Source organism: Monodelphis domestica, chromosome 8 (genome assembly GCF_027887165.1).
Source record: "Monodelphis domestica isolate mMonDom1 chromosome 8, mMonDom1.pri, whole genome shotgun sequence".
In the NCBI taxonomy this organism is placed as follows: domain Eukaryota; kingdom Metazoa; phylum Chordata; class Mammalia; order Didelphimorphia; family Didelphidae; genus Monodelphis; species Monodelphis domestica.
This window is the reverse complement of record NC_077234.1, coordinates 92,726,270-92,741,336: the sequence shown is the minus strand read 5'-3', so window position 1 is coordinate 92,741,336 and position 15,067 is coordinate 92,726,270. Positions and strand designations below refer to the sequence as shown.

General features: G+C 35.9%; 1 protein-coding gene across 6 annotated transcripts in view; it reads right to left on the bottom strand.

Annotated features, from left to right (window-relative positions):
• The window catches only part of ORC2 (origin recognition complex subunit 2), a 59,361-nt gene that overhangs the window by 5,390 nt on the left and 38,904 nt on the right, over nucleotides 1-15,067 (bottom strand). For all 6 annotated transcript variants that reach the window (XM_056807673.1, XM_007501599.3, XM_056807672.1 and 3 more), the window contains 4 exons: nucleotides 9,118-9,250; nucleotides 5,944-6,040; nucleotides 1,406-1,552; nucleotides 615-786 (listed from right to left, as the gene is read on the bottom strand). In XM_056807673.1, coding sequence (XP_056663651.1) covers nucleotides 615-786; nucleotides 1,406-1,552; nucleotides 5,944-6,040; nucleotides 9,118-9,250 — 549 coding nt within the window. The remainder of the gene's footprint in view (nucleotides 1-614; nucleotides 787-1,405; nucleotides 1,553-5,943; nucleotides 6,041-9,117; nucleotides 9,251-15,067) is intronic.

The window sequence follows — 15,067 nt, the reverse complement described above, 5'->3', positions numbered from 1 at the left end:
AAAGAACAGGAGCAGCTGGGTGGCTCTGTGGATAAAGTGCCAGGCCTAGAGATAGGGGTCCTGGGTTCAAATATGACTTCAGATACTTCCTAGCTATGTGACTGTGGGCAAGTCACTTAACCCCCATGCCTAGCTAGCCCTTACCATTTTTCTACCTTGGAACCAATACACAGAATTGATTCTGAGACAGAAGGGAAGGACTTAAAAAAACTCCAGAGGGGACAAATACACAAGTTATTGGAGAGTTAGCCTTAAAGAACACAGCGATTGAGTAGATATAAGGGCTGGATAGAGGAATCAAGGTTGTCAGCTGAAAACAAAAAGAAAACCCACCAAATGGCTTCAAAAGACACCGATACTACTAAATTTTTTTTTTGCTTTTAGTCTTCATTCCATTTTCTCAATTCCAAAAGGAAAAAAAAAAAAAGAACCAGGCCCCTACATAATTTGCTAAAGATACTACTACTCAGTTATTTGTTTCTGCATCTAAGAAAATGTAAAATGATTTAAAAACTTCTGGGGGCTTGAGGACAAATCCATTAACTAATTGGAAAAATATACATTTTTTGCATTTCATGAAGTGCAAGAAAATTCTATTAGCTTTTATTTCTTACCTTGCATTTGGAGTAAGACTTCGGAAAACATGTATAAGGGAGCTAAGAGCTAGTGTTCCACATTGCTGGACAAGTAGAGAGTTCTCATAGGAGGTCTCCTCAGTATAAGGCCTATATGTAGTAGTTTCATACCACAACCAGTTATAAAGGCTTTGTTTTGAATGATCCCACACTATAGAATATAAAAAATGAAATGAAAAATTTTTAAATTATCTTCATATAGTGGTCCTTGGTTTCAAAAAGAAAAACACCCCTAACTGGCTATTCAAGATCTTTCCCCAGAGGCTCTCAGAACCCAGAAAACAGAAGAAGACTTAAAGTAGAGGATAAATGACAGCTTATTGGGCATATTCCTTTTCAGGTATGGGCTGGAAGCCAAGGTCTCTCCCAATTCTAAACTATTTTGTGGTCTGGGAGAAAAAATAACTAATTCCAAAATCTAACCATATTTTTCTTCCTTCAAAAGTTGTATCCCTTAATATATGCTGCAGAGCTGCCTAAGTTTTATGACTCATCTTGTTGTAAGAATAATTTTTTACAAGGTGATATCTTTAGAAAGAACAGCAATAGGGAAGCAAGTGAGGGGCTTGGTGGATTAAGAATCAGGCTTAGAGATGGGAGGTCATGGATTCAAATCTGGCCTTGGACACTTCCTAACTGTGTGACCCTGGGCAAGTCCCTTAACCCCCAATGCCTAGCCTTTACTGCTCTTCTGCCTTGGAACTAATACACAGTATTGATACTGAGATGGAAGCTAAAGAAGAAAAGAAGAGCAATAATGATGAACTTACTGAGGGGGGCATTGATGTGATCAATAGAAGCAATGAGGTAAATCTTAGGCAGAGATGATAGTTGTCCAAGAATTTGCTGGCTTTTGTCTCCTCTCAACATCTGGCTATCCAGATTATGGATAAGGAGGAAAAGTTCCAACGAAGAATCTAAAAAAAGGAAATTCAACAAATATTTTAAGAGTTAGAGGAAAGCCCAAGTTCATCGAGGAAGATGTTTTAAGAGGCAGCTATAATGGTCCAAATACAGGGTGAAATATGCTTAAATATAATACTGATATTTACTATAAGTATCATTTGCCCCTAATGACAAGGTTTCTAAGTGGTAGAGGGAGGAATATGAACCCAGCCCTTCTTGACTCCAAGTATAGCACTGAATCTGCTCCTTTACATGGTCTCTCACAATGACATGGTAAGGTTATATATCAGGATGGTAACACTGTAAACAAAAGTGTAGATTCAAAAAATTCTGGAATAGACCTGTGATTTCATCAACATAAGGGAGCTCCTAGAGAAGAACCAGATTTATAGTGGCGATCAGAACCTTCTCTAAACTTTACAGTCTGGGGCAGAATTTAATGACTTGTCCAAGACCACAAAGCCAAGCTATGCTGGAGACAGTAACTGAACCCAGATCTCCTTGAGTCCAAGGCCAGGTATCTCTCTTTTCTGACAATACAATACAGCTTCTTCTCATTCACAAAAGCAAGAAACAGTCATCCAAAACAAACAAAAAATATGGCAGAATTTGTTAAGTTTTTGGATATTAAGAATTAAGAATAAGTAAAAGCATTATTCCAAAGCTTCAAGTGTCAGTGACTAAGGGCCAATGGAGGAGACACTGGCAGAATTAGAAAAATTCTGACTTCATTTTGTGGGAATGTGTGGCTTGGCCATTGATATATGAAGGAGACAGTGGAACATCTAAGTGGAGATCTTTTGCTGTATCTTGGATGGAAGGAAAAGAGTCTTGAGAGTTTAGAGGTAGACAGCAGATGTCAGAAAAGAGCAGTACAACAAAGAGAGGAACAGATGAGTACTGTTTCCCAAGTGCTACAACTTGGGAAATTTCTAGGTCAAGGATGAGAAGAAAGGTACTAGCAAACACACACCAGATATAATGAGTGAGAGGAAAAACAAGAAAGTAGTAAAATATAAAACAAATAAAATCATAAAACACCAAAAAGAAAGAGTTTAAAATAAAGAACAACCAACTGTATCAAATGCAGACAGGCCAAAGTAAATAAGGACTTTGGCTTATAATTAAAACATTTATACGAGAGACCAAAGAATACTGTTAAATAGCAAGAAATCCTGTTGATCTTTCATTTAATATAACATTCTAAGAAAAGATTAAACAATTTTTAAAGGTAAGGTATGAATAATTTCATTTTAGATTTCATGTTTGGTCTCATCACATATCTGGATGATATCAAAGGAAGAGCAAGGAAAAAAACACTCCCTTTTTCCTTTCTTTCAGGAGCTTACTAAAATAATATAAAATGCTCCAAGTGTAGATAAAATGAACCCTCTTCACCAATTACTGTAGAATTTTTATCATTATAAAAGCATATTATAGATACCCAGAATGAATGAAATTAGTATTACATACAAATTACATTACAGTACAAATTCCGTTTTTATTTTGCATGTGTGCATGTAGGCACACATGACTCCTGAATATTTTTCTTCTCTATTCTGTAACTTTTTCAGTTCTTATGGACTTTACTATTAATGCAGATGATTCCTGGATCTAGATCATTACTCAAGTGTCTACTAGAAATTTTAAACCAGGTATCCCATAAATATCTCAAATTCAACATGACAAACTGAATTCATTATCTTTCCCTTTCCCAAACTTGCACCTCCTCCTAACTTCTCTGTTTCTATAAAGTTTCTACAAAGAGGATGGGAAGAGGCAACTTTCAGGGGAAGAAATCCAAGTTATAAATAACCATGTGAAAAAATGCTCAAAATCAATATTAATTATATAAAAAGCAAATTAATGCAATTCTTAGGTGACATCTGACAGCCATAAGATTGTTAAAGTTGACAAAAAAGAAAAATGACATATGAAGGAAGGGTTGAGGGAATGAATGCACTGTTGGTGTGCTGTGAACTAGTCCAGTCACTCTGGAAAACAACTTGAACCTATGCTGCCAAAGTCAATAAACTGTGAATACCCTATCAACCACAGAAACCCATACTAGGCCCATACTTCAAAGAGATCAAAGGAGGAAGTAATTTTACATAAAAAATATTTTTAACGGCAATTTTTGTGGAGCTAAAAAACCATAAATAAGGCAGGTGCCCATCAACTAGGGAATGGCTAAATAAACTATGTGACTATTAATGGAATACTATTGCATTATGTAAGAAATTACAAAAAGGATGGTTTCAGAGACACTTGAGATTTGTATGAATTAATCCAGTGAAGTGTGCAGAATCAAAAGAACAATTTGTATGATAATAGCAACAGTGTAAAAGAAAACTTTAAAAGACTTAAAAGAGGCAGCGAGGTGGCTCAGTGGATAGAGAGCCAGGCCTAGAAATGAGAGAATGTGGGTTCAAGATATTTTCTTAGCTGTGTGACCCTGGGCAAGCCACTCAACCCCAATTGCCTAGTCCTTACCGCTCATCTGCCTTAGAATTGATACTTGGGTCCATACTCCCAAGAGATTGAAGAAAGAGTTAATTTAAGAGAGAAGGTATGAATTTCTTAAAAAAGAATTAAGAACTCTGAAATAATCAACCATGATTCCAGAGAACCAATGATAAGGCATGGTACCCCCCACCCCCCACTTCCTGACAGAGCAATGATAGACTCAAGACACAGAATGTGATATACATTTTTGTTCGTGGCCAATGTGAGAATCTCTTTAGCTTGATTACACATATTTTCCAAAAGGGTTTTGTTTTCCTTTTTTCAACTTTAGTATAAGGGAGATGGAAATTAGCAGAAATGGGAGGTAGAGATAATAGATTTTCCTATCCCATCCACAAAATAAAAGAGAACAAAAAGAGGAAAAAAATCTCAGGCAGGTAAGAACAGCTTTGAAAATTGTATAATAAAAGAAAAGCAAGTTATACACAAGAGGGTGGCAATTTTATGTGAAATCCTCTCTTGTTCTCCAAGAGATATGGAAGGTTCATTTTATTTGAATTTTTTAAAAAGAAAATAAGAAAAAAGGAGGGAAATGCTGATGCTGGTAAAGTTCTGAAAGGTATTGAATCAGTGAAAGCAAATGTATTCATGGTTTATTTCACAAATTATTGATAATCAAATATAAGCATAGAATAGGTGTTCTGGACCAGGGCTGGCTCATGTTAAGACAGTGATTCAGGTTTCAGATTAGAATACAACAAAAGTCTTTATTTTAAGGGATGGATCTCTGGGAATGGGGAGACATGCTGGAGGAAATGTGGGTAATATAAAAATAAAAGAAAACATTATCCTTCACCTCACAAAAATTCACAACCATATCATCTTCAACTACTCATTCTCCTTCAACTACAAATCCAATCAAGTGTTAAGTCTTATCATTCTATGTCCCCAACATCTTTTACAACTGGCCCCTTCTGTCCCTTCACATGAACACTGCTTTTCACCCATGTAATGTTGTAAGAGATTCGTAATTGATCTCTTTGTTCAGTCTCTCCTCCCCTCTCAATCAATCATTCAACTAGTACTTATTAAGCTCTTGCTACATGCCAAGTAATGTGGACTAGATACACAAGAAAAAAAATGAAAATAACTTCTACTTGCAAAATTAGCTTATATTCTGAAGGAGGGGACAAGTACATATAAAAACTCATACTTTGTAAATACAAATTACACACACATACACAAACTCTGGTGGTTCTTCATTTCCTCAAGAATTCAATACAAACTCCTCTGTTATTCATGTTATACAACCCATCCCCAAAATGCCTTTAAGCCTTAGCACTCATTTCCTTCATCTACAGTTTAGCCAAACTAGTTTTCTTACCATTTTTCATACATGACATTTCACCTTCTCTTTTCTATGTCTTACATAGGTTATCACTTGTGGTTTGAATGCATTCCTCCTGGAACCTCTATTTCTCAAAAGCCCCAGTTTCCTTCACAGCTCAGGTCGGGCACCACTTTCCACTCCAAAAATTACCTTCTATTTAGTGTGTGTGTTTATATTTGTAGTATGCTGTCTTCTATAACAGACTTTAATTAAGCTTCCTGAGGGCAGAGGCTGCATCACTCTGGTCTTTGTATTCTCAGAGTCTAGCATAGTGCTTGTTACAAAATAGATGCAACCCCAAGCTTTTTAGCTCACATTACCTTTAAATTTCTTGAAAAGAAGCCTGTGTGTACAGTTTGTTCAAGGATCTCAGGATAAATTCAAATAATATGACTAAAGAATAAGAAATGGTGAGAGGGGATGCTTCCATTTTAAAAATGAAATAAGCTTTTATATATATGGTACATAAAAATTATAACTAGTTCCATAAGAATAAGTGAAAATGCCTACTCAATTCCACCTAAAATTACATAGACTCTGTGTTACCATCTTTAAATCTGTTGATTATCCAGTCCAGCTGATCTAAAACACTTCGAAAAGTTCCCATATGCTCAAGGATTTCTTCTGTTATAGAATTCAGAATCTGTAATAGAAAGTAGAACATTGCTTTTGTATTAGGACCTACTTACTGAGTAATAAGAATAGGTAATTAACAATTTTAGATTTCCCCCTCCCAAATGTGTTGTAAAGACTACCTTGACTATAAATTTTCTGAATAAAATGCTGCTAAAAAGAGACAAGACAGAATAATGATGATGATGATGATGATGATGATGATGATGATGATGATGATGATGATGAGAGGTTTTATAAGTGTTTGACAAAAATATTTCATCTGACCCTCACAACAACCCTGTGAAGTAGGTTATACTACTGTACATTTTGTAGATGAGTACACTGAGAAAAGTTAAATGATTTTCCCAGGCTCACACAGCAATTAAATGTCTAAAGACAGATTTGAACTCAAATATTGACTCTTATTTAAGTCCAGCACTTTACCCACTGTACCACCTTGCTGTATAATGAAAAAATGAAGACAGAGGGCAGAAAAAAATGAACACTAGGGAACTAAAGGATAGGAGTAATTGAGATAGTAACCAGAACTTTTGCTAAAGAAAAAAAAAAGATAAAAATGTATTCTGTAAACACTAGAGAGGCTTGCAAATGCAGAAATTAGCCTCTCTTTGCTTTGTGGCATCTAGCAAACATAAAATAATACATGTAAGGGAAAGATATGAGGCCTTGACCTCAAAAGTAGGACTGATAATAGCTTTGCTGCAGACCCTTCAAGTGTTTCTAGTGCTTTTGTGTAGTTTCTCTGCATGTCAGGGCAGTGCACATGGTTTGGCAGTAGTTGGGAAAGCTAGAATTAACAGGAATCAGAAAAGCAAGTGGAAACAGGTGCAAATATTTGCTCCTCATCTTCAAGAAGATTTGGCAGGAGATAACGGTGTCAGCAGAATGCTGCCAGCAACCCAAGAAAAGAAAGAGGTAAATGAGTGAGGAGCAGGGCCTTATAGGCCAAGTCGGAAAAGTCAAATCTCAAGGATTCCTTTGGGTATGGCTGAGTAGAGCTATGGGTCTGACTAATAAATGTGCTAGGAAAGTGTTGTCTAGCCTACACTCATATTGGGCCTGGCTATCTCACTGTAAAAGGAAAGGAGAATACAGTGATGGAGGCATCCATGAAGCAGCAACAGCAGCAATGAAATGTCAAAGAATTCTGGAGCCAAAGTGGTCACTGAAACAATGTAAGACAGTAGCAGCAGCAGTACAAGACAGGTTACTGGACCAAGCCAAGAGTTAAGGGAACTAGAAGTGATAAACAACTAGGCACATAGAACCATCGTGTAGTGAAGCAAATTGGGACTTTGGCCTTGGTCTTGAACTGTGGATCATGTGAACTATGCAGGTCCAAAGTAGAAGGGTCCACAACGTGGTGAGCCAGAGTTCTCTCCTCCCATTGGACGGAGGGGCCTTCAACCCTAAGGTAGGATTACAAGTCTGGGGCATTTAGCTTTCCAAAAAGCTGAAGGCCTAATAAAGGTAAAAGTTCTTTGACTATATATGGACTTGAGAAGAGTCCTTTCCTCCCTGTGAGTCATTCCTTCCATGTCTTAGTTCCTTACAAGAGAATCAAAGACATGTAAACAATTCACTTTCAGATGAGCCCAAGGCCAGAGCATTGGCCTGGAAGATGTGAGTGTTCATTACTGAAAGCTTCAGGTAAGGTCTTCAGATGATAAATCCAAGGCTGCATTCCTAGAGTTCTATGATCAGAGATCATAAAGAGATAGGAAAAACAAAAAACAAAAATTAAAAACTATGTGTTCTTGGTTTTAATAAAGGTAAAAAACATGCAACCTTCAGAATTCCTTAAGGGAGGGGAACCAAAACTTAGCACTCTAAATAAACAAGTCAGGAATAATATACATGATTTAATAATAAAATAAAATAGTCTGGAACTGACACTACAGTCAGTCAGTACCAATTGGCTACAAGATGTAGGGCGTAAAGGAAGAGACACAATGGGGACATATGTTGGCTAATAGAGAGCCTACTGGTCTGGTAGCAGAAGTCATGCTAATTTACATCCCAGGAATCAAAGTGGAGAGGGGTCTGGGGTAGAATCAATCTACAAGTTAGAATTGGCTCCAGCAAAAGATAATTCAAATAGCAATAAAGATCTAGGTAGTACAATGTCTCAGTCAGATTGACCAAACAGAGACAAAGAGTGAAAAATACAACAATGTATGAAGGGGTCCTTCCCTCCCCGCCCCAGTCCCAAGGAAGGATTATTGACATTCAGGTCAAAGCCTAAATGGAGAAATCATTTTCTTGGGACACAGAATGAGGGTGGGCAGTGATTTTACCAAGGACAGTGAGATATTCCACGAACGATTAGAACTGGCATCTAGACTCCCTTATCTATAATCTAGGGCTAGATAAAGAGATTTTTGAGGGTCTAAGGCTCAGCTGCCTGACCAGCCAAATTGTTCAAAAGGAACTAGAAACAATTTAATAGTAGGGTCAAGACCAGTTGAGAGATTAGGAAAAAAGAAAAGAAATGTATATCTTGGTTGCTTAGAATCAGGATAAATATATTCCTTCTGCAACTTGTGAAGTTTTCATTGCTCATTTATATTATATTCAGTGTCATGTTTCCCCTGAAGTCTTTGTAATAAATCCTCTTTTAAAACATCTAAAAAAAAGTTTATACACTGTTTCTAAGGATGGGAAAAAAATGAAAAACTGAATCCCTTCTTACCACAGAAGCCCTAATGTTAAGGCAACCCAAGAATCTAGAAAATGCAATGGCAATAGAAATCCAGCAGATAGCACTTGCAGATGTAGGCTGGCAAGTGCAAAAATGAAGCAACATTATAGAGCTGGCAATGCTGAGCCCCCAATTTCCAGGCCTAGAGGAACATGACACTACATAGATACAAAATAGTAACATAAATATATTTGAGGAACATTCTTTCAGCACTGTTTTGAGAAGACATTCACAGAGTACACAGATTACTCTAACATTTTTAGAAACATTATAAAGTCCAAGAAACCTCTCTAAATTAAAATATGAAACTAAATCCATTTCAATGATAAAAAATTAAACAAATTATTTTTTCTTAATGCTTTCAATATATTTGATACACTTACTGATTTTACAGTAATACCAGGGAAAAACCCATTGATGACAACATGAACTGAGTCTTGCAGCATGGAGGCACGAAATTTCTCTAGTAATTCTTTCTTAGAGCCCAGTCCATAAAGCACAATGTTGAACCCTAGGCTATAGGAAAAAACATTTGTGAAATTACATTTTAGCACCTCCTATTTCCAATTTCTCAGTCAACTAATTTCTCTTGAGGTATGACAGTTCAATACAGTACCAGCTTAAATTTCAGTACAGAATTATAACCAAGAAAACTCTTATTAAACCAATTTCTATTATCACAATAGTAAGACACATAAATGGACCTTAAAGTAGGACTCTGCTTTTGTCAGTTGTGATGCTCCAAAAACATTAACTATCCTCTGATGCTATGCATCCAGGGACCCTTGCTCCAACTTCCCCACATTAGGTATCTATATTCTATTTCACTGAGGATAAGTCTCTGGGACATAGATCTTTCAAGGCAGGCAAAGCCAGGGATATATAATATTTAGACATGTCAATATCAGTAAAGCAGAACAGAGAAGCGGAATCACTGAATCAGACAAACAAGTATGAGAAGAGATTGTTAAAAATTTAATCCAGATTATATAAAAGCTTCCATGCCAGTGCCATTAGTCTAAGTAAGAAAATTTGTAAAGTGGAATACACGGCAGTAAAGAATGCCAAGAGAATTGGTAATTGGGAAAATAATCAAAAGATTGCAGTTATTCAAGCTCCAAACTTTACAGAAAGGATAGGAAGAGGAAGTCTGGGAATTTGATTGAAAAAATACTTTTAAATCAAATACTTCATGAAAATTACTATATAGCTCCAAACTTTACAGAAAGGATAGGAAGAGGAAGTCTTGGAATTTGATTTTAAAAATACTTTTAAAGCGACTACTTCATGAAAATTACTATATAGGAGGCTGTTGTATAGACAGCTACATTACAATTCCTACTTTTTAAAGGACATGACTAACAAAAATATAATGCAAAATAGAATATAAATACACAGAAAAGGTACAAAGTGCTATGGCTGACAAAATAAGGGAGAATCAAAGAGAGATCAGCAAAAAATGCCTCTTTTCTTTAAAAAAAAAAAAGAAAAAAAAAAGGAACGTAACCAAATTGAGAACAATCCCAAGTGTTTTTTTAAGGTCTTTAAAGCATTTTCCTTATAAGCCTATAAAATATTAAAGACTTCATTCATCCAATTCAATTGACATTTTTTAAAAAGCAAGATGTGACCACAGAAGACTGAAAAGTAGCTGTTAAAATACTCTAAGACCAAAAAAGATCTTTTGATTATACTGGAGAGCAAGCCAGTTAGAGAATCAGTAAGAAACCTTAATTAAGGCTTGATGAATCAGCTAGAGAGGGAAGGAGGAAAGGGGGGGGGAGATTTGATGGCATTAAAATTTGTTTAGTTACATACTGAGCAAGCTTGTAGAGTTTATCTTAAACAATAGGATCATCAACAAGCAAAATCAGCTTCTCAGGAGGCAGGTAACATAGTTCCTTCAAGGTAGTGTATCTAATTTATTGAGGTTCTGTCAGGGCAAATTGGCATGTGAATGAGAGCTACTGTGAAAGACTTTTAAAAGGTTTTCTATGAAAGTCTATTTAAAAAAGCAAATCACAGAACTAAGTGTTCTTTCCATGGATAAGAAACCAGCTAAGAGACATGAAATAAAAAGTATTTGAGAATAAATAAGCATTTCTCAAACAGGTGCTCTAACATAAGGTAAGTACCATTTAGCATCTTTATAAAGTGAAGCATGCATAGGATAATCTTCAATAAATGTTTCTATGTGGGTGAGGAATTAAATGGACATAAACAAGACTATTAAAAAATCACATCAATCTATGTGAGAAGGCAGAAAATTGGCAAGTGAGTTTAAATGTGGGCAAATGCAAGGTAATCCAAAAAAATAATTTAAAAAAATCTAAACTATATGTACAGAATAAAAGGCTGAGCTATTAGTTATAATCTACGGTAGGTACACAAAATCTAGCACACTGTTCCTTGAAAGTATCAACCAGGGCGCTGCTACAGCCAAAAAAACTAAAAAATTGTTTGGTGTCATCATGATGAGAAATAAAGAAATGATAGCATCTTTACAAAGAACTACAAAGCAGAAATACTTAGAATAATATGTACTGTTTGACTCACTTCATCTCTAAGACGATTGAAATGAAGAGTTGAATCAGAAAAAATCCAGAAAGACAGTGAAAATAAATTAAAGGAGAGAAAGGGCGGAGAGAAGGCAGTTATCCTCTGGGACAAATGAAAAGACAGATATTTAATCCAGTAAAATCAAAAGCTAAGAAAGAATGTAATGAAAATCTATAAAATCATGAATACCATAATAAGTAAACATGAACTTTTTTCAATTAATCTTAAAATACTAAGATAAGGACGCATTAAAGTTTGACCAAGTTCCAAGAGATCCCACCAAGGACTCATGATGAAAAATGCCATCTGCCTCCAGAGAAAGAACTGATGGAATCTCAATGCAGACAGAAAGATAGCATATTTCTTTTTTTTTGGTTTCTCATCTGGAAAATGACTAATATGGGAAAATGTTTTACATTATTGCACATGTAAAATCCAAACAGAATTGCTTGCCGTCTCAAAGGGGGGGAAAGAATCTGGCTGACATTTTTTTTAAAAGGTTGAAAATTGTTTTTACATGTAATTGAGAAAAAAATATTTTTAAAAATTTGATCAGATTAAGTTTTGAACAAAATAAAATACAACAAATGAAGAAATAAAGCTAATAAAATTAGTCCAGTAAGTAGTACTGAAAAGAATTATATAACAAAATGAAAAGAAGATTGAACAACTTTATGAAGAAGACTCAGAGAGGAGTCACTAAGAAAAGGAGGGTTAAAGCTAATATCGGAAAGGACAATTCTATGAGCAGAATACTATTTCTATTGCCGAGTAGTCCAATGCTTCTTTATTTACTCCATTATTTGTGTATATGTTTGAATATGTATCACATAGATAACTGAATGAATATCTTTTTTTTCCAAGGAAAAAACAGAGGGTTTTATAGATACAAAGAGAAAGTATATGGAGAAAGAATCGTCTTGTGGAAAGGGTGGTGGACTTGAAGACAAAGTTGATATCTGGACTAGTCTTCTAGGCTGTAATATCAAATACTTCTGAGACCTTGAGCAAGTTACTTGATCTTGCTGTGTCTCAGTTTCTCTATTTGTAAAATCAGGGGAAAAAGGAGTAGATAGGAGAGAGGTTTATGAGAGGACCTCTAAGGCCTCTTTGAGGTCTAAATCTGTGATATTATGATCCAGTAGCCCCTATCAGCCCAAATTTAATCCCACAAACACTTACTGAATGCTTTCTTTGTTCAAGGCATTGAGATAAAAAGAAAAACCAAAACAACCCCCCACATCCTTAGATTCTGCTGAAGAAGATACATGTTTTATATATAGTTAGGAGTGTTGTCTTCTAGAAAGACATTCAGAATATGAAGGAAAGCTCCTCAATACCTGTTAAACATGAACTCATTGCCATCCAGCCACCTGTGCCAGGCACTTTGCTACCTGCTCCCATTCTCCTCTCCTAAAACAGTACTTTCTAGATAGGACCCTTCTTAGAACTTTCTACCTGGAGCTCAACTGTCCTGATTGGCAAAAGAATAAAAGTCAACTCACCTAATCCACAACAAACCACAATCACATCCCATTCATTCCCACATACCTTGCCATCTACTCAGAGGAAACACCCACTGGCTCTTTTCTCCACCTTCACCCACACACAATTTTCTACTTTTTGCTCTGAAATCAGTAATCAAATCATTATCACCAATTAATTAGGGAGGCTATGTGGCAACAAACTGCCTTATGATTCTACTCACCATCCCTATGATTCCTCAGATTACAGCTCCCTACCCTGGATACTAATCACCTATATGTGTTGCCTCCCCATATCAGAATATTATAATTATAAAGTTCTTTTATGGCAGAGATTGTCTTACTTTTTAAAATTTTTATCCTCAGAATTTAGCAAAATGCCTAACATATAGTGGATGCTTAAGAAATATTTTTTCATTCATGCATTTATAACTATCCTAGGATGAATGAAATGTTATCACAGGAGTTTCTGGCCCTCAAGAAGGGGAAAGAGGTACATTTTTTCCCAACTGCACTACACTCTCTTGTAATTTCATTTGGACTATCCTGTGTGTGCTTTTCCACATTCAAGTGAATTTGCCCCGAGTGCAAGAATTCCGGGTTATACCTCTACATAAAAGCTTATGAAGTCATGGATAAGAAACTAAAGAATTTAGAAACATAGGAAGTAGTTTTCCTTTCCTCTTAAATTAAATTCATTAGAAAATAAATACTGAAAATAAATCAGTTAGCTTAAGAAAATGAAGTCAGAGACTAAGATCTAGTTATCTGGACTACAGCATAAAACACACAAAAAGCTCTTGGCTGGGATGGAGGACACATAAGGAAGGTAAGGAACTATGGATTTGCAGATTTGCTAATCTAATCAGGTGGGCTTTAAACTATAAAAGAAGCACAGATTTGAAAAATGCCCAATTAGCTTCTAAATCAGATTATCAGTTATAAAGGGCAATAGACTGGAGTATGAGAAGCAGCTAAATACATATTCGAAGCAGAATATAAATTGCAAAGGCCAACAAGTTGTAAAAAGGGAGATTTTGAACCCTAGACTTCAATCCCCAGAAATCTTTGGTATTTCCCAGAATTCCCTATAATCTCACCTGAGTCCCCACGTAGGGTGAGATCACAATTGGTATTTAACTGGCAGTAAAGCCTCTCTCTTCCATTGCAATGATGTAGCAAGTAAGCTAAGCTCAGGGATTTTGAATGGGCTAATCAGCCATGGGCACGTGGTTTTTATTTTGTATCCTTGATTTCTAATACTCCTTAATAAACCTCATAAAATATAATTTTTTTATTAGTAGAGGTATAATTTAACTTTTACAAAGTATGATATAAAAACAGTAGTAGAGGTGTTCAGTGATCACAAAAGACAAGATGAGTAAAAGCAGACAGAAATGACATTTATTAGCTCATCACTGTTTGGATTATGGATAATAAGAAAAGAAAAAGGTACTTTACTGAATAGGTATCAATGACATTTGGCAGAGTATGACTCATGACCATAATTAGTGAATACACTGTTCAAAAAGAACAAATTGGATATGTAGCAGTTAAAAATTAGTTTCTCTGCTAGAAGTATTATATTTATGAGGTTTATTAAAGATTAAGAATTTAAGAAAATACAAGTAAGAAAGCACGTGCCTAGGAGGGCCGAAAGGCCCATTCAATTTCACTTACATCATGAGAGGCGGGTCTGCTTGGAAGGGGAAGTAGGAAGAGAGCTCAGTAGGCTTTTACAGCCAGTTAAATAGAAATTTTGATCTCACCCAGGTGGAAATCTCAGTGAGATTAGAGGGCATCTCGGGAACTAGAGCAAAGACTTCTGGGGATTGAAGTCCGGGGTTCAAATCTCCATTTTTACAGATAGAATGAGAGAAAGGAAGGCATTCTATAATAAAAAGAAGCTCACCTGTGTGAAAGTCCACACACCAAAAAAGGGGCTAGGTGGTGGAGAATATTTAGATGAGAAACAAAGGTAGGACAAACAGTGGCAACTGAATGATAAAAACCATACTGTAGCTACCAGGCCACATGAAGGAATTAAGTGACAAATTATGGCTGCGGAATACAAAGCAACCCAAGAGGTAGAATATGTATGTTGCAAAGGGGACCCTCCACCTGCTTGTCTCTTTCTATTAAAAGCAAATCAGCTGATAAAATTTTGACTTACTTTTTTTTATTTCATCTGTCAGACTATGCACACCACCAGAGTCCTGACAGATAAGGAGAATGCTGAGCACAGTACAAATGGAAACTTAAGACTTCTGACTTCTTATTCTTGCTTTTT